General features: G+C 36.7%; 3 protein-coding genes across 16 annotated transcripts in view; all 3 read left to right on the top strand.

Moving 5' to 3' along the window:
• Positions 1-2,797: 2,797 nt before the first annotated feature.
• On the top strand, positions 2,798-5,392 carry LOC118743460 (probable Ufm1-specific protease 1). Of its 7 annotated transcripts, none has more exons than XR_004993470.1 (3): positions 2,798-3,788; positions 4,892-4,971; positions 5,280-5,369. XR_004993470.1 is itself a non-coding variant. In XM_036476149.1 (3 exons), the coding sequence occupies exons 1-2, from the start codon at positions 3,206-3,208 to the stop codon at positions 4,915-4,917; spliced, it is 609 nt and encodes a 202-aa protein (XP_036332042.1). In that variant the 5' UTR covers positions 2,798-3,205; the 3' UTR covers positions 4,918-4,952; positions 5,280-5,366. The 7 variants fall into 7 exon arrangements, 6 of the variants coding, with proteins under 6 accessions (XP_036332042.1, XP_036332041.1, XP_036332040.1 ...); XM_036476149.1 differs by having other exon boundaries at positions 4,892-4,952; positions 5,280-5,366; XM_036476146.1 differs by having other exon boundaries at positions 2,810-3,784; positions 4,892-4,952; positions 5,280-5,363.
• Positions 5,393-5,538: 146 nt separating this feature from the next.
• On the top strand, positions 5,539-7,488 carry LOC118743457 (probable cytochrome P450 6u1). Its single transcript, XM_036476141.1, has 2 exons — positions 5,539-6,630; positions 6,994-7,488. Exons 1-2 carry the CDS (start codon positions 5,559-5,561, stop codon positions 7,407-7,409), a joined length of 1,488 nt encoding a protein of 495 aa, XP_036332034.1. The 5' UTR covers positions 5,539-5,558; the 3' UTR covers positions 7,410-7,488.
• Positions 7,489-8,972: 1,484 nt separating this feature from the next.
• Positions 8,973-24,132, top strand: part of LOC118743456 (mucin-12) — a 149,515-nt gene continuing 134,355 nt past the window's right edge. For 2 of the 8 annotated variants that reach the window (XM_036476134.1, XM_036476133.1), the window contains exon 1: positions 8,975-9,659. The gene's annotated coding sequence lies outside the window, so the exon portion shown is untranslated. Of the gene's footprint in view, positions 9,660-24,132 lie in introns of all 8 variants that reach the window. The other 6 variants (XM_036476135.1, XM_036476137.1, XM_036476140.1 and 3 more) reach the window with 5 other exon arrangements.

Genomic DNA, 24,132 nt, shown 5'->3' with positions numbered 1-24,132 from the left:
TGCTGACAGAACCGGCGCAGGTACCAGCCAACCAGCAAATAGAACCGTCACAGGCCCCAGCTCCGGTGAGTTCAGTCTTATCTGAGCCCTCACTGTCGCATCACAGGATTGTCCGGTTTGCACTGGGAGCTGTTTGTCAGAGAGGTTACCCCAGGAGAAACCCCAGGAAAACAGACTGAGTCAAATATGAAGAGGTACTTAGACTGAACCTACCTAGGATAGAGGTACAGCAAAGAAAAGTAGATTGTATGGCGTTAGAGGACAGGGTTAATAGGCTGAACGGCGCTATTCTAGATGCCTTTACGTCCAGCTGTCCCGTGTCAAAGCCTAAGGAGAAGGCTCAGTCTCCCTGGTGGTAACGGGAACTCTCGGTTCTTAGGAAGGAGGTGCGCAGACTTTTCAATAGGGCAAAGTGCACGGGGAACTGGGAGGAATACTCAGTCAGTGAGAACATCGATCCTCTCCTGCAGCTGCTAGGCTTCATAAAGCTTTGGCAAGGGACAACACAGGCACCAGATTGGCTATTAGGCTACCTAATGGGACCTTTTCAGGTACTGAACAGGAAAGGGGACTCGTCCTGCTGTCGTCCCACTTTCCGGACGCCATTCCAACCGCCGGGGAAGCGATGTTCCGTGCGTTCAGGCCATCGACACCGGACTGGAAGCTGGCTAAAGCCTTGTAAACCGGCAAACAGTGCGGTGGGCTTTGGACTCCTTCGAACGGTACAAGGCCCCTGGGGTGGATGGTATATGTCCGGTGTTGCTAAAGCAGGGCGGGGAGCTCCTACTTCCACATCTAGTGGATATTATGAGGGACAGTCTAGCACTGGCCCACATTCACAAGGTGTGACAGAAGGCCAGGATTATCTTTATCCCGAAGGCAGGTAAGAGAGATTACTGGATGTTGATTCGGTCACCTCTAAGGCCACGAGAGCGATGATAGTGTGCAAACATCTGGATGGATGTACACCATGATAGTGAGGCCTATAGTGACTTATGGCGCGGTGGCTTGGTATTCCAGGACTACTATGGTAACGGTGAGGCAAACCCTCTCTAAGCTTCAACGTCTGGCATGTGTTTGCATTACGGGAGCAATGCGCACATGCCTGACAGGCAGCGCTGGTGGTAATGCTGGAACTCGAACCACTGCATCTCTCAGTTGAACAGGTTGCAAAGCGAACCCTCCTTAACTTTGCGAGGGTTATCATCTAGGAACAGGGACAAGCTAGGTACCCAGCTCTCCCTGGCCTTGTTTCCCAGGGACGATATCAACAGACAGGTTGTCTTTAAAAGGAGTTTCAGGACCTACATTTATAGCAAGCCGACCTGGTGTACCTCTATTATGGAAAGGCACATACAGGCGAGCACAATACAGTGGTACACTGACGGCTCCAAAACACCTGAGGGGATTGGAGCAGGCGTGTACGGCGCCAGGCTGAAGCTTTCGGTGCCCCTGGGAACCTTCCCAAGCATCTTTCAAGCGGAGGTCTATGCCAACAGTATGTGCGTAGAGATTCACATTGGCAGGAACAATAGGAATGAAAGGATACTTATACTAAGTGATAGTCAGGCGGCACTTATGGCTCTCTCATCATTCGAGATCAAGTCCTCCTTGGTTTTGGAGTGTGTCGAGAGGCTTGATGCTCTGGCGGAGGTTAATGATATCCAACTAATGTGGGTACCTGGGCACATGGAGGTTGCAGTAAATGAGGAGGCTGATCATCTGGCCAGATCAGCCGCTTCCTCGACCCCGATAGGACCTGAGCCCTTTCTGGCAGTGGGACCCAGTACCATAAAGGATATGCGTGGCACTATGGGTCAACGTCATTTCTATTGCAGAAAAAAGTGATCACGGTGGCACAGAGAAGAAACATAACCTTTCCCTGAGATGTGAGAATAACAAGCACAAAAAATTTTACGGACAATAATCTGAGATTTGCCTGTGTAAACGGGGTGATTAAAAAACGAGCTTGGACTGAGATAATATTTATATGTGAACATACTTCTAGTGACTTGAGCTATTAGGGGATTCCCTTAATCTCGTTAAGTCTTAAACCGTGTAAAACTCGTAAATTGACGAGGCTTTTATGGAAACGCCCCCTTTGTGAAAGATGTAAATCGGTGGACTGTTTGACAGATCAACCAGGATTTTGTGAAGCCATTTTTGTTTCGTAGTGTTTTTCATAACATCCCACCATCTTGTCTCTATCACTCTTGGCTAAAATACAATAAGAAATTCCGGAAATTTGCGGAAAACGTAAGTCAATACAGTTAGTGGATGAAATTCATTAATTTTATTGGCGTATTATTTTTTTCATTTATTTTCATTATTTATCATACATTTTAGTATAAAAATTTCGGCCCCTCGGCGACAGTGAAGTTTACGAGGTCGTTTACGCATCAAATTTGCCTTTTAATTTATGAGAGGTTTGTAAATAGAGCTCCATACAAATTTTGACAGTTTTTTCACGATGCTTGTAAATTTACGAGCTGTGCGAGGCTTTTACGAGTTTAAGGGAAAACCCCTAATATACAACAATCGATAGTGTTTAGAAAAATATACAACCATCGACGCGATTTTTCACATTCCCTTTTGGTGTCGCTCGTTTCATTTACACACGACGATTTGTGTGTATGCAATTGTTGTTGTCAGCTGTGAACAGCTTTTCAATTTACACAGACGAACGAGAGCACAAAGCGTGTTGCCCGAGCACGAGCAACTCGGTGCCCCTCTCCTTTCCTCGTCACGCTCTCTCCAACAAACGTCGAGTTGCGGCAACAAAAATCGCCGTGTGTAAATGAGCCGTGTAGAAAACTTCGATAGTGGCGGCAAAATTAAATCATAGATACTATCGAGATAGCCCCATCGATAGTTTTCCATAGTTACCAACAACAAGAAAACCCAAAGCAGCAAGAAGCAAAATACGAATCTGCGTCGGAGGAGGTGCAGAAAATCCAAGGCATAGAAAATCTAGATTTTATTTAATTTTTAGCTTTTGGTTGCGAAGTGGCGCGTTTGTTTACAAAGAAAATTATTACTGGGAGATATATGGTCTCTTTTTTTAGTGACAAAGACAACGTATGATGTAGCCGCGGCAGCTAGGTAAACTTCTTAGCACGGAGACACTGTTGAAGAAGCTAAAAAATAGAAATCGAGTGGGCGATTTATAGCGAATATTGAGTATACAAGCAAAATAAAGTAAAAAATGGAAGAAGGCGCCCCACAAAACAATCAACTGTCACGCAAGTGTTACCCATATCCACTCCTTCACAACGTGCACAAATATTTGCCACCACCGTCAGTAACTTGCACTTTAGGATACAGTTGCGAAACTTTGTATACAGAAGGAGATTTTGTATATTTTCACTACGGTTGCGACGGTTTCAATGACAATGGCTGGGGTTGTGCCTATCGCACGCTGCAGTCCATCTGTTCCTGGATCGTAGGCAAACGCAGCGCCAACGAGTCTAATACAGCGGTGCCATCGATTAAAGAGATACAACAAACTCTGGTGCAGATTGGTGATAAATCCAGTGAGTTTGTGGGCTCACGTGATTGGATTGGCGCAATCGAAGTATTCTATGTTTTGGATATGCTGTACGATGTTGTATGCAAAATCATTCATATTGCACACCATGACGATTTGAAGAAGTACGCCAATGTACTGAAGAAATATTTTGAAGAATTTGGAGGACTTGTTATGATGGGTGGCGACATGGACGCTGCATCTAAAGGACTTGCAGGCATTCATATTAGCGGAAATCAAGTTTATCTTCTGGTCATTGTAAGTAGGTACTTAGGCATAAAATTTCAATTAGTGTTTATTAACAGCCCTGCAGAAAATCTGACTAGCTCAGAACTAGCGTAGAAACCTTTTGCCGACACTACTAATTCTGGCTCGATTCCCAAGCAATGGTTTAGTGGCACTCGTTTTTAACGCGTTCGTTTTGGCATTTTTTTTATAAGAAAACGTTTTTAATATTCGATTTTTGGATATTTTTTCGGGTTTTCTTTTCTTCTACAGATTTAATTTTTGTTATATATTTTATAAAAAAAAAAAAAAAAAAAATATTGTAAGCGGCATCATGATTCATTATTGAATCAATAGCGGCACGCAACCATTTAAATTCATTAAATCTGAAAACTCACAACTGCCTCCACCGCGATTTGAACTCGTGACCAACGATGTTTAGGGCCAATTTAACGGCATTTAACTATAGGTTTTCAGTACAAAAAACTATAGTTAGCTGACGATTCTGAGTTAACTACGCACTGTGAATTTGGCCCTGAGTCGCAGGTTTCCGCAAGTTTCAACTGTCCCGCTCTGCAGCCGTTTTGCACTAGTTCAGAGATAGTTCTGAAATATGGAGTTCGGAACTAGCGTTTGGCCAGACTGCCTCTAAATTTTACTGCAAGGATATGTAGATGAATGTACGTACATAAAAATTTGCCCACATACATATATAGGGAAGAACGGGAAAGTATTGAAATGGAGAGACGTTTATTATGCAAACGACCTTGTCGGTTCAACTTGTATTAAGAGGTTTAATAACAAATTTAATGGTGCGTAACTAGTTGCCACCATTCCTTTTAGTGTATCTTTGGCACGTTCAATTGAACAGCACAGTCCGACGCAACAATTCGTGTTTAAAAATGCTTAAATCATTTAACAATAAGTGAAGCCGCTGAAATGATTGCTTTTGCGGTCAAAGTCGAAAATACATACATGAAAATACCTACGTTGCTTAAGTTATTTTTAATCGCCTGTTGCCAAAGTTAAAATATACATTTATAAGTTTTAAAATGTCTTTCCCCTTTTATAGTTTATAAATGTCTATATACAGTTGAATTAGTTTCTATATTAATTACTCCCTTATAATTCCTCTTTCAGGATCCCCACTTTGTCGGCATTCCTGAATCTGTGCAAGAGCTAGTTGATCGCGGCTACATACGTTGGCAACACACTTCGGAGTTTGTTGATAGTTCCTTCTATAATATTTGTTTACCCCAACTTAAATGAAAAGATGCCAAAGAACGAAAACACCTGGACAATAAATACATACACATGTACTATGTATTTGTATTATTGATCTATTAAGTGTTGAAATTCATTAGCGAATTTTTGACTGTTAGAACACATTTGCTGAATAAAATTGAATTGCTTTCACTACAAATACAAACTTTTGGAGTTTTGCATGGCGAAGGAGCTATCAACACATATTTGTCTTTTTTTTTATTAATATGACTCATTGCATTCTTCTAATTTCTTTAACATTTAGCACGTATGCATATCGGGCCCAGCTGTTGTAACCATTGATAACGAAAAGAACGAGAGAATTTTAAGAAATGACTGCGATAAGCACTAGCAGTCCGTACATAGGCCCATGGGCATGCTGATCGCTCCTGAATGGGTGTTGCGAAGTTAGCTTGCGCAATCATAAACAAAAGACATTATTCGACATGTAAAATTTTACTAACAGCTAAACACCTACATACATAAGTATTTATTATTAATCAACTGAATTGAAGCCCAAAACGGCTTACAATATTACAAAAAAATGGAATTTCTCCAACGCTTATTATACACCGCTCTGAGTGTTGTCTCCATTTTCTATTTTATCGTCAAGACAAGCCTATCGCACTGGAAACGGCGTGGCATTTTACATGAGAAGCCGAAATTCTTGGTGGGCAATTTAAGAGGCGTTGGAACCAAACGTCACATCAGCGCTGTGCTGGAGCAAATATACGAAAAGTACAAAGGACAAGCCCCCTTCATAGGCTGTTATGCATACTTAAAACCAATGGTTCTAGTATTAGATTTGGAGTTGGTGCGGAATGTACTTGTAACACATTCTGACAACTTCAGGGAGCGTGGCGTATTCGGCAATGCCCCGCATGATCCGCTTTCTGCAAATTTATTGCAACAAGATGGAGCGGCGTGGCACCGCTTAAGCATCGCTGTATGTCCAACATTTGAAGAGGAGCGTATATCTCAGATGCTACCCACTTTGGAAAGGGTTGCGGCTACCATGCATCGCTCTTTGACACAGTCGCAGCCACCTAATGCAGTACCAATAGATAAACTAGTGGACTGCTACAATATCGACGTAATTTCGACATTGGCTTTCGGTATAAGTGGCGAGACACTACTAAATACCGATACAGAATTCCGCCGTATGGCGCGAAGTTACCTCAAAGACTTCAATATGTTTCGATTATATTTCCTTATGTACTTTCCAAATTTGGCACGTTTGTTGCGCTACAAGAACTATGAACAAGCTGCCACCGACTACTTTCTCAAGCTGGTGCGGCAGAAGCTATTTGAGCAAGAGTGGAGTCGCATAGATAACCGAAATAGTTTTTTTCAAATGTTCGCTGAACTAAAACGACATCGAGATCCGGAAAGGCGTTTGAGTGACGAAGAAATAGCAGCACAGGCTTTTTCATTTATTTTGATGGGCCTGGAGACATGCAACTCAGCGATGACATTCTGTCTGTACGAATTGGCGCTTCAGCCGGATTTACAGCGTCTGGTACGTGAAGAGATACGCGGTGTATGCAGGCAAAATGAAAATGGCATGGACAACGCGAAATTGAAGCAGATGCGTCTGCTGAAACAATGCCTAGACGGTGAGCTTAAATATAATCTCTTCTTAAACTTAAGTTTGTACATTTGGACGTAACCTAATTAAAGTTGGAATCCCCACTTTTGACATAAAGAGCATAAAATCTCAAATCAGGTAGATACAGTCATGATAAAAATAAAAAATCATGGCCGACAAATTCAGAGAACGGTTCTACCTTGCTATATTTTTATCATGGATACAGTTTTATATAAAGCCTTCTGATAGCTTCATAAATTATGACATCGGATACAAGCTTGAATTTTGTACAAGTCGTTATCAAGATAAAATATTTAAATAGTTTTATGATGGTTTTACCTTTAAATATTTGTATCATGGTCGTTATTATAAAATTTCTTGCTCATTCCAGAAACCCTGCGCAAACATACGCCCTATGCCTTTTTGTTGCGGAATACCAACGAAGATTACGAAGTACCAAACTCGGTTTTCATGCTATGCACAGACAATCATCTGGTTATTCCTGTAGCGGCGATACACCGTGATCCGGAGCTTTATCCCGAGCCAAACAAGTTCGATCCAGAACGTTTTAATAAGGAAAATGTGAAGAGACGTCATCCGATGGCTTTTCTGCCATTCGGAGTCGGTAGGAGATACTGCCTGGCGCAAAAATTCGCCGAAATGCAAATGCTCGTTGGTCTCGCCTCATTGTTGCGTGACTTCAGTTTCAGTCCATGTCCAGAAACTCCGATTCCACTAGTGTACGACAACACACGCTTTGTACTTGCTCCAAAGGGACAACTCAAGTTGGCGGTTCAACATGTGTAGATGTCTACCACAAGTGCGACTTAAATAAAAATAAAAAAAAACATTCTTAAAAATTTTGTATGATACTTTTTTTCTTAAATTTACATGTACAATAATTCCGCTTTATTGACTTTATGGTTTCGCTTCATGACTATGTTACTTGATCGCGGGAATAGTTTCCGAAACCTTGACCAGGAGTATGGATTTGTAATGTACAAAATATTGTTAACTTGTAGGCAATAATTTTACATACATACGTATGTACATATGTATATTTTCAAAAGATAAGCACTTGCCACAGGTCCATAGACATGTTTGCTGCTTGTGATGTGTATAGAAACGCTATATGTACTTTTAAGTTATTTTTAATACACAAAAGCTTTTTTGTTATTTGTTCAACACAAACGGGATATCAAATGGAAGACAGAACAAGAATAATGTATATGGATGTTATTTAAAAGATAATTAATCTAATAAAAATATATAATTTTTTCTTCATTAACAATGAGTTTTAGTTAGGTACTCCATATTCCATGGAGAAATCTCAAAGCGACATTTAACTGGAAGAAGTTCTGTCAATAAAAACGGACCTATTTTTGCGATTATAGAATAAGATCAATGGGAAAATACGTTTTATTATTTTTTTAATGTATATTTCTTCAATTAATACTTCCTTTGTAAGCTTATAGGTCAATTCTTAAACAGCCTCATTGCGTAGGTCTTAAATTAGGTTAAATTGTACGGCTCGACAACAGTAGCATTGTCTATTGTCGTAATGAAATAAGTAAACGACCAAAATCGTCGAAAACTACAGTGCTACCAAGTTTTTCCGTTTTAATACACTAGTCGAGTGGAAATTTTAGGCAATGACGTGCAATTTTCGATACGATTCGACTCTCGAAAAACGACTGGCATTCGACACGACTCCCGCAATGAGGGTGAATACTACCGGGAGGTTTGTTCTCCGGGAATTGGTTTCTCCCGAGAAAGAAATCCCCCAATTATTAACACACAGGCGTAGCATTTTACCCGAAAATTTGGGAGGAGTAATTCGAACACTTTTTTGAGAGCTCAACTTCGCCATTTAACATTAAAAATCCTCATGAAATTTTTATTCATGATAGGAGGAAAGGGAAAAGAGAGAAAACACCCGGGGAGTTGCTGTTCAGAATCGGCCTGCATAGCTTAATGATCAGGTGAAGATAGCAATGTAAAGATTAAGCACTTTTTTATTTTTCCATCTCAGTTGTTATACATAAATAAATAAATTTACATAAATAAATACATAAATAAATAGATTTACGTTCTTTGATTTAACGTCTTTACATTTAGGCTGCATTTCTTTATTCATTCTGAACGTTTGGAATAAACTTTTTTGTTTATTTATTCTTTAGAACGTTCCTGATGATATGTTGACGTATATTTCAAACGCATTCTGTTTATTCCGGCTGTGAAATGGGATTATCCGGAATGTATAAAGAAACGCAGCCTTAAAGTGTTTAACGTTCTCTGTTTACGCTACTTGCAGCAAATATCGATAGTCAGTATCATCGATAGCCTTCCATCGCTATTTTTACGTTCTTTGGATTTTGGCATTTGTGTTTTCAATTTTCTAGCCGCTTGTTATTCGTAAAATGGCAGCTGTGCGCGCTCGTTGCATTCGCGGTTCCGCTATCCGTTGATTTTTTCATCTGTGGGCTACGAATAGCAGACAAAGTGAAATTGTGGAAAAGTGTTTTACGCCATTGGAAATGGAAAATTGTGTGAAAAAGGTGTACATGCCGTAGTGAATTTTACACATAGCTCGGATGCGAATTACTAGTACTTGAATTATGAAAATCGGCAATAAATATTTAAAGTGTAAAGAAATTTCGAAGTAGAAATTTGAGAAAGATTTTGTGTTGAAGAAGGCTCTGTCCATTGTCTCTGTCAAATGAATATTTCCAGCGCTTTTTGCTAGACGAGCTTGGCAAAAAAGGAAATTGTGGACACGTTTCTCAAAGAGAACTTGGATAATGTGAAATTTTAATTCTAGTGCTGAAGTAGTTTTTTGTGGAACAGGCTTTACTGAAGCCACTGCGATTGGACGGATAGACATTCTAATTTGCTATCAGACGCTTGGAAGCACCTACATACATACATCCTTTCGCTTTAATCGACAGGATGTTCAAAGGATACAGCACTAACAACAATACAACGGAATCGCCAAAAACAACAAAAGCGAATGAGCCGGATAGAACGAGACTGCAAAAAAAAAAACAGCATTGCCAGGTATGTACATAGTAGATGTATGAGGGAAATTATGGATCAGTTGGACTAATTTGAAATGTTTATAAAAAGTAAAATGCTGATTGGAAGGTTTTTGATGAAAACAAAAATCCAAAAACGATATTGATGCAAAGTAGGGCTGGGATATTCAATCTGATTTTTGACTACGGATAGTCCTGGCATCCGAAAATTCGAATATGTATCTAAATCAGTGATGGGCAGCGCAGGCGGGAAAATTTTAGTGAAAATCGACCCGAAAAAAAAATATATAATCGACCCGAAAATATATATATTGATGGGTTGGCTTTCCATTACATCGGTTTTTGGCTATTTCCACAAAACTGTAAACAAGCAAACAATTTAAAATGGCTGAGATGGTGAATATAAAGGGTGCTACCACGTCCGTGAACCTAGCTGACCCAAGTCGCCAAAAATCAAAAATTAGCTAGGAATTAGGTGTCTTTTAGGTGTTAATTAGGGCCTCCAAAATTAATTAGGTGTTCCATTGATTTCTGAGAAATTCGCAAAAATGTGTTTTTTGGTTTTAAAATTTCCAGATATATGCTGGAAAACCTAGCTGACCCATCTTTAAATTTAGGTTTTAAATTTTCCAAATAATAATAATAATAATAGATTGGCGCTTACACATATGCTAGTGTTTGGCCGAGCTTCTCCTCCGATCTGTGGCGTGCGCCTTGATGTTGTCACACAAAGCGGAGGGGCCTACAGTTTTACGCCGACTCCGAACGGCGATTGTATTTTTATGAGAAGCTGTTTTTCATGGCAGAAATAAACTCTGAGGTTTTGCCATTGCCTGCCGAGGGACGACCGCTGTTAAGAAAAAACCTTTTTTCTATATTTTATTGCGATGTTGCTTTGACCAGGGTTTGATCCCACCAGGGTTTGATCCCTACACCACAGCGGACGACGAAATTTTCCAAATATTCACACGTGAACATTGAAAAGATCGTGCATTTATGCAAGTACAAGTGATAGCTGCACTTTTTATATGAAAATGGAATATTTGAAATGGAAGTGCAAAAAATTTTAACAACAAATTACTTAAATACTAGTATTAAAAAAGTGAAAATAGTGAGAATTTATGTAAACATATCTAATTCTTAGCATCCTCGTAAAGTTTCATGAGAAAATTAGTTAAGTAGGTATAGTTTTGCTAAAACACGCACATGTCGACGTACACTAAAGTCAATCCGCGCAGGCGGAACTCCATAAGCAAGTGCAAAAGTTTTGTACCTTTAGATATCCGGATATTCCATTTTAAAAATTAACAATCTAATAACAATTGGTGGTTGTTGTGCACTTTAGCGGAGCCAGGTCAAAATGGACGGACAAAAGTAGAGAGTGGTATCAATCGACGCGTCTTGACGCCAATAATAATAATCAGAGACCAGAAATTAACATTTTTCATTCATTAAAGAGTTATTCACAAAAAACACTCGCACTTAGACTTCACTGGGGCGGCAGCGCCAGATTTACCACACAGAAAGGTAATTCTAGTTACCTCATCCTTTCCCAAGGCTACATCACTGGGGCGATAGCCCCAGTTGGTGCACACCAAAAGGAGAATTCTATTTGGTAAGGGTTATAATCCTAAAGCGCGGCAATTCAGAAATCAATTTTTATTTGCATTTCAGAAAAGTAAATCCTTTTAAGGCTGTAGTATATAAATACATATTTTAGAATATCAGTCTTCCCGTATTAGATGCATATGTATGAATGTTGATATCTTCGTAAACATAACCAGACCCTAAATGACGTTTTTAAATAAGTACATAGGCACATGGTTTCCAACTTCTTTGTAAGAATCAATGAAATCCCTAATCAGCGTGAACAACCACATTGCATATATTTTAAGACTAGATCACTCTCACTCGCTTCGCTGAGTTTATGAGATTTCTACGTGCTACATAAGGTTTATTTGAATTAAATCAACATACTTAAAATCAGGAGATTTAAAATTTTTTAAATATCTTCAAAATATTTTCAAACTAAAACTATCTTTTAAACCTCTCTCTTTTGAGACTTTTTCATACTTATGTACATGTACATATCTATATGAAAAATTAACGTTGCCCAAATCCACTCGAGTAAAGGACTTGACTGTTCCTACCTACAATTATCTCAGCTCTGCACGGCTATTCTTTGTCAATGCTATCCGCATCTGGAACTCTATTCCATCCCATATTCGCAGTAGCTTAAACAAAAGCAACTCTAAAAATGTTCTGTATGCGTATTTCCGTTAGCTTCACTTCAGTCCCTGTGATGTGCTCTCTATGTACTTGTCTAATTAAGTCTTATTTTAAGTATATGTCCTGGAATTGTAGAACTCACTTAAAAATACTACTCTGTTAATTATATTTAGGGGATTCACAAGACGTGTTAACGTCGTAAAATTTTAAGCCTATTTTTTTTTATATATAAAATTACCGTTAAAATGCTTTTAGAGGATTTATAACTACACCGAAATGTTTTTAATTCGATAAAAATATATAATTAGCCCCCCTAAAACCATTTTAACTGTTATTTTACATAAAAAAAATGTTAAGCTTAAGATTTTACGACGGTTAACACGTCTTGTGAATCCCCTAATTGTGTTACTTTTATTTAGTCTTAAGTAATTTTTGCTGTTTTAGTTATATGTATGTATGTACTGTTATGATTTTTTTGTTGCGCTATAAAATATCTTTCTTTTGATCTTATTGTGCTAATGATTTTATTAATAAATGAAATGGAATATAGTTTAGAAATAAAGCCATTTAAAAATAACTTCGGTTAAAACCTATATCTATTGTAATAATTCATGGAAATGATAGAAAATTTTTAGTTTTACTTCTTAAACCGTTAATTCCTATAACTCAAGTTGAATTTGAATTTTCAAAAATGTGGGGTTGTTGTTGTTGTAGCGGCTACGTTGCTATAAATATGTATGCTGATTGTAATAACTCATTGAACTTATGATATAATTGTATTTGAACCTAGATTTCAAACAGGTGGCAACCCCCTTCAAAAACCTCAGAAAACTCTACATGTTCTAGCTGAACATTTTTAATTAAAACTCGACTTTTAAAACAGGTGGCAACCCTCTTCGAAATTTTTTCCTACTAATACCCTATTAAATCCCTCTTGTCTGACGTCCATATTCTGATACATATTCCAGTTATCACATTTCTTTAATTCAATAAGAATTTGATTTTTCAAACAGGTAGTTTAGAACTAAAACATTTATCAAAAACTTTTCGATTAATACCCATATTGTAGTAATTCATTTAAATTATTAATTTAATTTTTAACGCTTGTAAAACTCCTCAGTAATATTTTAAATAGGTTTCTTAGCAATCTTTCATTTGACGCCCATATATTAATTTTTCAGATAGCTTGCTAATAATTAATAATATTTAATTTTAACGACTTTATAGCAATTCTACGAAAAAAAAATTCCTCCATGTAACGGCACGGTCAAATATTTACCAATTTCAAAATAAAAAATACGAGTCTCCTTTTCGATATTCCTATGTCCTGGGGGAGGCAGCGCAAAATTTTTAAAAAGTTGATTTTCCTATGTATTAATGCACCACCTTAAGTTTGTTGCTTGTATATTTAAGGCTTTTGCAACGCTTTGACTGACTTAAAGCATAAACAGAGGGCAGCGTTGATCTGGATCAATTCGGGAATTAATTGCAGTTGATCCGGATTAAGTCCGAGTTAATCCGGATCAACGCTGCCGTCCGTTTAAGCTTTTACATACATACAACCCTATTTTGGGATTGTGTTTGCGTACGCTTCCATCATAGCAACTCCCTGTTCCATTTAATTGCACTTTTCGATTTGGGTCTGCGCAAGTGCACTTGAAATATTCACTGTCTGTATGTGTACTAAAATACACTCCCTTGTTTGTGTGTGCTTACATACATTTGTGCATACGTTTATTTTTATTTCCGCGGATTTGGACACCGTGGGCCGTAATTTTCGTCTAACATTTACATGACAAAACAAGTAAAAAAGTCTAAGTTCGGGCGGAGCCGAACATTAAATACCCGGCGCAAGTATTAAATATATGTTTTTCACCTTTCCGAAAGCTACCGCTACATGGTAAACCGAGGTGTATCCATTTTGAGTAAATTAGCGTCCTTAAATTTCGAAATATTGAAGTTTCAAGCATATCTGAAATTTACTGTTATATGAAAAGCGGCCGTAATTTTAGTTCGATTTCAATAAGTTTCAACGCTTTGCTTCTATGTGGCAAGTACAATAACCACACCGAGTTTGGTACAAATTGGTAGAACGGTTACCGAGATACATATATGTGATCATAACTGGGCGGTGCCACGCCCATTTTTCAAAATTGTATCCTAAACGTATTTCTTGGTAACGAATTGTTGCAAGCATCAATTTTGAATAAATTAGCTTCAATAATTACTGATTTATCGAAGATTTCGTATTTCTCTAAATTACCGTTATATGGAATTATTGTCCTATTTTAAAAATTTTCGGCCATTTCGTATGTTATACCAAGGTTAACAACTGTGCCAAGTTTTGAATAAAGATATACACATGTAACCATAAGTGGGCGTGGCTACGCCCATTTTCAAAAAAATGTTAATATTCTTATTTTTCGTCTAAAATTTATTATAAATATCAATTTTGAGTGAATTATCTTCAGTAGTTACTAAAATATCGCAGTTTTTGTATTTCTGAAAATTACCGTTATATGGGAGGTAGGCGTGGTTATTGTCCGATTTTGCCCATTTTCAATACCATCCGTCCTACGCCCGAAAGAAGTGCACATACCAAGTTTCGTTAAGATATCTCAATTTTTACTCGAGTTATCGTGTGCACAGACGGACAGACGGACGGACGGACGGACGGACAGACAGTCACCGCTTAATCGATTTCTCTTTTCATCCTGATCATTTATGTATACATTTGTCTATATCTATCTCGATTCGTTTTGCCTGTTACAAACAACCGTTATGTGAACAAAGTTATAATACCCTTGTGCACAAGTGCGCTCGGGTATAATTACCATACATATATGTTGTGTTGTTTAATAGTATAACTACAATATTGTGTAAAATATACAGTTGTTCTGGTTGAAGATGTAGAGTAATGACAAAGAAATATAATTAGGGGATTCACAAGACGTGTTAACCGTCGTAAAATCTTAAGCTTAACACTTGTTTATGTAAAATAGCGGTTAAAATGGTTGGGGGGTTGGCTAATTATATATTCTTTATCAGTTTAAAAGAATTTCGGTTTAGTTAGAAATCCCCTAAAACCATTTTAATTAAAAAAGATGTTAACCTTAAGATTTTACGACGGTTAACACGTCTTGTGAATCCCCTAAATGATTTAGTAGGTTCCACGAGGACGTTTCAGTATTTCGACTTAGTGCTAAGGGGAGAAAAAGCAGCACCAACTAACGGAAGTAGGCCCTCCAGCTTTCAACTCTGCTGCTATGTAGATATGTTGTATGTGTGTATGTATATACACAATAATATTGATATTCAATTGTTACATGCGTACTTTTTTTAATTTTGTGCGATCGATTGATGTCACATGGCAAACTTAAAATCATTTGTTTGCTCTCGCATTTTGTTTCCTAATAGTTATGTAATTAGTTTGCGCGCATTCTTCGGATTGTTCTGTGATTCCTAATCGTATTGACCGGATAGTGGTAATTTTTATTTTTAGCCTTAAAATGCACAACATGCAGTGGAAGGCAGATCGAAGTGGGTTTCGCAGGCGAACCTGTTCCGCCCGCAAACAAATCGTACAATCGCCGAAACTGACCTGACAGCAGCTTGAATTATTTGAATTACCTGCAAACACTTGCACGCTTGCTTTAGTTTCTTCTTATCTTTTCATGCGTTGTTTTTCATTTTCATTTTTGTTATAGTTATTTTTTGCGAGTAGGCCACTTTGAATTGACAAGTGTGGGTCGAATTGCGCGAATGTGAACATAAAGTATGAACGAATGAACGTGTACATGGTTATACTATATATGCATGTATGAATGTATGTACCCTGTAGCAATTCAGATCCACCCTAGGTTAGCCCTCGGATAGTCCATATTGTTACCAGTACTAGTCCCTCATAATTCCTGTCCCTGCCAATGGTTTCAACTGTCATTTTTAACATTGGCGTGCCATTGGAAAAGGACCGGCCAACAACTCACCGTAAGATGTGCTATTGTGGTTAGTTTTCTTTATTTTCTGGTTTTGGACTAGCTCATTTAGATTTTAGTTTTAATACATTTTTTCATTTGAATACGATTTCGTTGTGTACTTCGCGGATGCTTTTTCGTAATAAAGAAAAGCCGAAAAAACAAAAATTTAAAATTATATGGTCCGCCAATGAGATTTGAACTCGGACCCTCCTGACAGCACAACCAAAAGCACAGCTACTTCCACGACATGCAAATGTGTTTCTAAATGTTCACTTTGAGCGATTGGTGCACAAAGTGTTGGTGTTTGGAAATTTTTTAATGAGCTGAATTCATTCTCGATAAACATTTCTAGATAACACCACTCTTTATGTATAAAGCTGTTAGAGTTTAATTTTTTGTCTATCCCTAGAACGCTAGAACGGTTCCTTAGGGTCTGATCGCAAGCTAACATTTTTGATGCAAACAAACTTCCAATTCTAACCGGTCAAATTTTAACCGGTGAGTTACTGGTGCTTTTCGGAAATTGTCCGCCTTATTACTGGAGGGTAGTAGAAATGTACACATGTATATACGTTTGCACGCAAAGTGTTGTGTAATAAATAGTATTTTTTGTGTATGTTCTAAATACTTAAGGTATGTATTTAGATTGCGATAGTATGGCGTATAACTACATATGTAAGTATTTGCCTTGTTTACTTTGTGATCCCTTAATAAAGGCGGTGGCGTTTAAAAGAACAAATACTTAAGTAGACAGTGAAAAATGTGCATAGTAGGTACATTAGGGTGTGCGCAGTAGGTGCATTAGGGTGGTCATAAGAACAATTTTTTCCAGTCTCACCTCCTCAGTCAGTAATACCACAGAATATCAGTCACAGATATCACATATAGATTTTGGTTCCGATTGGAGACGGTTAAGGCGTGTCGCACAGGGGGCAAAGTACAGATTCCTCTATCGAGACTCAAAGAATTAAAATTCCGCCGTAGTCGAAGATATCACATATTTTGGTCCCGATTGTAGTCGTCTATGACGTCTGAATAGGGTAGTCTGAACTTTGACCACTGTGCGATACGCCTTAACCGACTTCAATCGGGACCAAAATCAGATGCAAAAATTTGCTTCCTACATTTAAGGACCACCCTATGGTGCATACTATAATTTTTGCATATAAGATTTTTAGATGGGCAAGTGGTCTGTTCAGTAAAAACAGTCTGCTTTAGCTTCCATTGACTTTTGGTGCGGTTAAAAACTTTTTTTTCGGGGTCGCACATAAGGACGAATCGACAACTTAGGACGACAAAAATGTTTACTCCATATGTATTTGACAGATTTCAATGAAATTTGCTGTTAAGGGATTTTCGTGGTCACTGATTTCGAATATTGAATCAAATTTCCAAAATTCAAAACCGCGGATCCAATATGGCGGACGATTTAAAAAAAAAATTACTATATCGTTATGAAGCTTGGTATCCAAATATTTTCGTCGTCATTGATTTCGAAATTGATATTCAAATTTCAAAAATCAAAATGGTGGATCCAATATGGCGGACGTTGCGTTAAAAGTAAAACTCCTATTGTTCGGGATGCCATATTTGATCCGCCGTTTTAATTTTTTAAAATTTAATATCAATTTCGAAACCAGTGACGACGAGAATCTCTGGAAACCAACCTTCACCGCAATCTATAAATTTTTAAAGAAATCATCCGCCATATTGGATGCGCCATTTTGAATTTTTAAAATTTTATTTAATATTCGAAATCAGTGACGACGAAAATCCCTTAATACCGAATTTCATTGAAATCTGGCAAAAACATATGGAGTAAACATTGTTGTCGTCCTATATTCTCGATTCGTCCCAATAAACGACTTAAGAAAAAGGTCCAACAGTGTTTTTGGTGCCAAGGAGCTATAATTGTTTTTAACCTAATTCAAAAAAGGACGAAATCACTTCACCGGAATATTTCTTTTCTATATGTATGCTACCGGATAACTTTGGACCACGTGAACCGTTTTCGATAATTCAATGATGGTCTCAAACTACTTTGGTTTCCCACTGGGCAAATAGGTAAGCTCCTTACGAGGTAAGCCATGTTTTCTTTCAGTTTTTAGTACCAAAATTGTCATCATGGCCAATGTCATCTACTAGTAGGGTTGCCAGACGTAAAATTTATTTAAGAACGTCCAATCTGAGAATTTGGTTCAAAAACATCCTATCTCAACTGAAACTGAGATAGGGCGTTCTTCAATCACATTCTTAGATAGAGCGTTCTTCAACCCAAATCTGAAATAGGTCTTTCTCACTCCAGAAGCAGGTGAGATGGTTTCTCCTCAGCTGAATCGCAGAAACGACAGAGATCGGTCGAACAGATTGCCAGCTTGTGCAGACGGTCTTCATCTGCAAAAAAGAAATAAGCCACTAATAATATCTCGGCACCAAATTAATTTTTTTTTTAATTGTTGACCTGTGTAATTATTCGCATGTGTATGTGTGTGTATTTTCGGTTGTTGAATATTTAATTTAGTTTTTGCAACAATATCTATTAGAATGAAATCAGTTGATAGTGTGAGAGAATGACGTTGAATTTTTAGCAGAGACGTCGGCAGTGGTAGCAACAGAGACGGAGAGCAACTGCAGTCGATAATGCACAAAACAAGAGGCAAAAACGCATATTTATGTGCATACATTGATTATAATTCCACACTGTGTGGACTACACAATACCACAACCCAAATGCGCATGTACATATGTATGTATGTAGGTATGTGCACACTAGGGGGCTCATAGAAAATGCTTTTTTTTTGGAAATTTCAAGACCCTACCCCCTAATTTTATTCGTTTTTATGAGAAATATTATTACCTATTTTTATAGTTTTTTAAAGGGCCATCTGTCGATTTAGGTCAGAAAATACGATTTTGTACATATATATGAGTATTTGAATGACTATTTTTGATTCGATTTCAAATCTGAGAAGAGGATATATATAGGCCTTTAAAATGGTATATAATAATCTATTGTCGGACTAGGCTTGTTGGGATTTTTTATAAGGTAAATTAAAAAAAAAACATATTTCTCATAGTTTTTTCAATTTTGACCATCGATAATTTCTACAATTTCAAAATACGAGTATGGAGTACTATCTAAATTTAAATATATTTTCAAATAAACTGATACCTAAAATACCATAAAAATTGTCGAAATTAGGCGGCTTTTCTTAAAGATTATTATATACCGTTTTAAAGGCCTATATATCTTCTTCTCAGATTTGAAATCGAATCAAAAATAGTCATTCAAAAACTTATATACATATATACAAAATCGTATTTTCTGACCTAAATCGACAGGTCGAGACTTCTAAATGATCTTTAAAAAAACTATAAAAATAGGCAATAATATTTCCCACAAAAACCAATAAAATTAGAGGGTAGGGTTTTGAAATTTCCAAAAAAAAAGCTTTTTCGATGGGCACCCTAGCGCACCACGTATTTATTTACATAAGTGTATACTTATTAGATTCGCTAAGCAATGAAATATGAAACAGATTTCGAAAACGGCTGGAACTTCAGGTGCTAGGCCGATGAGGATGAAAAAGGCGTTTACTACTGCTACTAAGAGCACGATATGAGTACGGCGAGTTGGTGACTGCAGCTTAAGCTGGTGTCGTCAGCCTATTATAGTTGTGGATAGCACAGTTGTTTTGGCTGCGATCTCTTTCGAATCGATTATGGCGCGCCGTTTACCAACCCAACACTGACTCGCAACGCATATTTCTATTTATTTTTTATTTGTATGAATGTGTGGGCGGATGTTTGCTTTGTTGAGTTTCTCTATGTATTTGCGTTGGCTGTTTTATTTGACTTTTCCAAAGCACTCGCTCCGTTTCGGTCCAGTTTTGCATCTTTTATAATTCGGCTGAATCGAACAGCCCGAATGGCAGCAACCAACTACATTATTGCATAGGTGATGCAAACTATGCGAAATCTGCACATTATTTTTAATTTTTATTTATTTTTTTTTTTCGAATTACATACTTCTTACTTTGTTGATAATAAAAAATCTGGCAGGTGTGAAAATGTATTTAACAAATGTTAGCCAAATACACACCAAAAATAAGCGAAGTATTTGCATTACGTCAATCCTTTGGAGAAGAATAGAATTTTTGCTTTGTTATTTTCATTGAATCATTGAGTCTGCAGAGAGACCGAAGCGAGCGATAATAAGTAGAGGTTGAATTTAATCAGTCATTATTTTATGTTCATTAAATCACTGCTAAAATGAGATTTGGCGCACCGAATTGACACTGTAATTGATAGCAAAGTAAATGTTTATGACACTTAACTGCAATCAATTGTAGACAGTCAAATTATTTTCCATAGTGGCACTTTATTTATTTATGTATTTTTGCCATACAAATCTTCGTGCTGCCAACATTCACTATTTTAGACTGCATTACGATAAGATAAGGCCATTGTACATTTGTGCATATGTACGTATGTATGTACATATTTTCTATTTGAAAAAAAACGCGAGTATTTATCACTTTGGCGGGAATGGATCGATCGTTCGGCAGGCCATTGACACACACTCCGCTTTGGTTTCAAATTCGAAGCTTATCAAGAACTGTGCATCGGAAATCAATACCTGAAGTGAATGTATGTACATATGTATGTAGTTGTTTGTGGTTGTTTTTAGATAACGGTGCATTTGCTATCGTTTCCATTTATGTAGCTCTTAATTAAACACTATCTATAAGTTAATGTATGTAATTTGTCCATAACGGAACACAATAACCTGGTATGGAGTATGTGAATTCAATTTGTATGTGTTTGTGTGTGTGTGGCAATACATGGACTCACGCCTCCTAAATGTGAAGATATGACAAAAGGCGATATTGTTTTTTTTTTCTTTTACTCATTCATACCCAGAATTGATTTTGGGGATAAAATTTCCAAAAAAAATGTGCAGATGTGATTCTGCATCAAAAAAAGAAAAATAGAAAAAATGTCGCTTATGTCTTTTTGGCGGTTAGAGCCCCTAAATAACCAAACACGAAAAAATCGATTAAAAAAAAGTGACAGCGATGAAACCTCGATAGTTATACAACCTAGAAGATTCGAAAGAGGCGCGCGCCATTGAATTTCTTTTGCTTGTGATATTTTCGCACCGGAGACCACACTAACAATTGCATGATTTGTTGTTGTAGAGTATAAATTTCATGCTTAGGTACTCACACAACAACAACAACAATTAAAAAATTGTTAGGGCGGACCAAGGCTTGCTTGGCTGGCCTCTCCGCATCCCTTAGTCGTCCGGTTTCTTGCACACAGATAAGAGTTTTATTCCTTTTTGTTATTTAATTTTTCAACAATGTGGCGTGCCATGGCAATATGAGGCACATGTCTTACAAACATATGTACATACATACCAGTGTTACAATTCTGCCACAAATCTGGTTGTGGCTTCTAGCCATAAAAACTATTTTAATAACAATAAGCTCAACTCAAATGTTGGAAAAGTGTAAGAAATGGAAAGAACTGCATCTCAGGCAAATGCTTTTGTGCGTTGTATTTAGATAGACTTGTATATTAGGGTTGTCCAAAAATGTATGTGAAAGAAGTTAAATCCGAATTTTGTTGCTCTCAACCCTTAAGATTGTTTTAGTTTGAAAAAAAATATACCAATGTTTTCCATGTATTCTATATAGAAAAAAAACAAACAATTTTTCGTAGAAATAGTTTAGAATAGAGATGGGCGCGGAACTAAATATTCAATCAAGATCTCGCCCAAAACCCGCTAATTGCAGCTTTTTGACATAATTCTCAATGGGATATCTGTCAAAAAAGCTGAAACTACGGGCCATAATTTTTTGAAAATATTTAATTCTTGCTTTGAAGCAACAATTTATGTTAAATTCACATGGGTCGTAATATAGTTTTTAAGAAAAGTACGTCAAAAATAAGTATATTATATTCAATTATATTTTCCAATCCAATTTTTTCGTATAATTCACTAAACACAAGAACCAATTTTTTTTTAATTCCATACAGAACTCGGGGAAAACGCAAGACATTTATTTCCATCGATATTTTCAGCATTTCAATCAATAAAATCGTAAAAACGTCGGGGTGTACTTATTTTTGAAAACTAATTAATATTTAAAAATGGTTAAATAAACAATTGGATATTGTTATTGGAAGTCTCCTGAAGGGATAGAGAATTTCCCTATTGAAATATTTTTAATTCTATAGGTACCATTTTTACCAAAAATATTATTTTCCCCATATAAAATACTTGGAATACTTTGAGTGCTTTGAACGACTTCTAATATTTTTTGATCTAAAAATAAAAAAATAAAAAACAGGGATATACTTATTTTTTTTTTCGGTATAAAACAATTCTTAGGGTGAGGGAATAAAAAAAAATTCCGGTTTTACTTTATTTGGACCACCCTAATGTAGTATATGCTTCCGCTATGTTTGTGCACATGTCTAATTGTTACTGATTTTGAGATACCTATTAACATGTTTTTGTATGCTGTCATTCACACAAAAAGAGCTGAGAAAGTAGGCAAAAGCACTAAATCCCCTCTAAAGAAGTTAAAGTCCGAAATATGAAACTGTCTTAAGTTTAAACCCGTTTCTACATACATTCATAACTGTAAATTTGCACCATTTGTTACTACTCTCTTGGCGAACATTATTAAATTACAATAAAATTAATTTTGCCCTTAAGAAAGAAATGGAAGTTGGTTGGTGGTCTTCCTTTTTCAACTAGCCAGAGCGCTAACTGAGGAAATCAGCTGTGACAAACAAAAAAAAAAAGAAGAAATTAATTAATTACAAGAATATGAATTCTATCAAACTATGCGCCTTACAGTAGTTTCATACATACAGTCAGTCAATAAAGTTTAGGTACAGCGAATTTTTTACAATACGGGCAACTATTTTTTTAATATTTTATTTTTCGATAATTTTTTATAAAAATATGGTTAATTCTACAACAAAAAACCAAAAAATTAGAGTTCCAAACCTTGTGCAAAATTAAAGAAAATTTTGCAAAATTTCATTCAAATATTTCACTTTTTATTTACGCTCTCTAGAAAAATGTTGAGTATGCAGTTTTTTAGGCCATTCAATTTTAGTATAACAAAGTGCAAGTTTGAGGTAGCTGGGACTTATCATTGATTTATAGCATTTTTTTTTGTTGAAGGTGTCGCTCATTTTCTCCATATAAAATAATGTTTGATAAATTTTTTATATGGAAAAAATGTGCGACACCTTCAACAAAAAAATTCCCCAAAAATCAATGGTAAGTCTTAGCTTCCTCATATTTGCACTTTATTATACTAAAATTGAATGGCCTAAAAAACTGCATACTCAACTTTTTTCTAGAGAGCGTAAATAAAAAGTGCAATATTTGAATGAAATTTTGCAGAATTTTCTTTAATTTCGCACAAAGTTTGGAACTTTGAATTTTGGGGTTTTTGTTGTAGAATTAACCATATTTTTATAAAAAATTTGCGAAAAATAAAAAATTTAAAAAATAGTTGCCCGTATTGTAAAAAATTCGCTGTACCTAAACTTTATTGACTGACTGTATATTAGATTTTTTAAATGTTTAGTAGAATTTTTTTTAAAGCAAGCACAGAAGCAGAAGAACAAATGGAAAAAAGCTGTTGTCTTTCAGAATGAATGTCATGAATGGTATGTTTGTGTATCTTTGACAGGTGCAAAGTGTTTTAGTGTTTAGATACTATTTAACGGCATAACTGATTGGCGCTGTAACCGGATTTTGGTCATTTTTTTATCCCAAAAAATTAAGCTAATCGTCTATCTTTTGTGTCAATGCAAATTGGAAGTGTACCGAAATCCTAAACCACCTTGTCTTTTTACCACAGAGAAGGCCTTCGACATCCTTTTCAAGGTAGGAGTATTGCCACCAAGTAAAGGACCGTAAAACTTCTGCAGAAACATTAATTGGAACACTCAAGTGCCGGTTCATCGTCTATGCGCATACGCTAGGACGAATATGATAAGAGACTTATGGAATATGTTTTGTACGACGAGATAGGATAGGAGAGTTGTCTTCTCAGGCCATAATAGAAATTATTGGCGAGAGGGATTTCTTGTGGATTTCAAGACGGGCACTATATTCGGTATTAAAGCCGAGACACGAGTGCGCTGACTGCCTGCTTTCCCCTCCTCCACCTCTGAAATTACAAAGCTGAACTTTTCCCATTAAGGGTTCCGACACTCAAAGCCAATGCCTCCAAATTGTAGCCAAAGATCGCA

The sequence above is a fragment of the Rhagoletis pomonella genome, unplaced genomic scaffold, assembly GCF_013731165.1.
Source record: "Rhagoletis pomonella isolate Grant_MI unplaced genomic scaffold, Rhpom_1.0 Rhpom_scaffold_00007, whole genome shotgun sequence".
NCBI lineage: Eukaryota > Metazoa > Arthropoda > Insecta > Diptera > Tephritidae > Rhagoletis > Rhagoletis pomonella.
The sequence above is the reverse complement of the archived record's forward strand: the minus strand, read 5'-3'. Positions and strand labels throughout refer to the sequence as shown.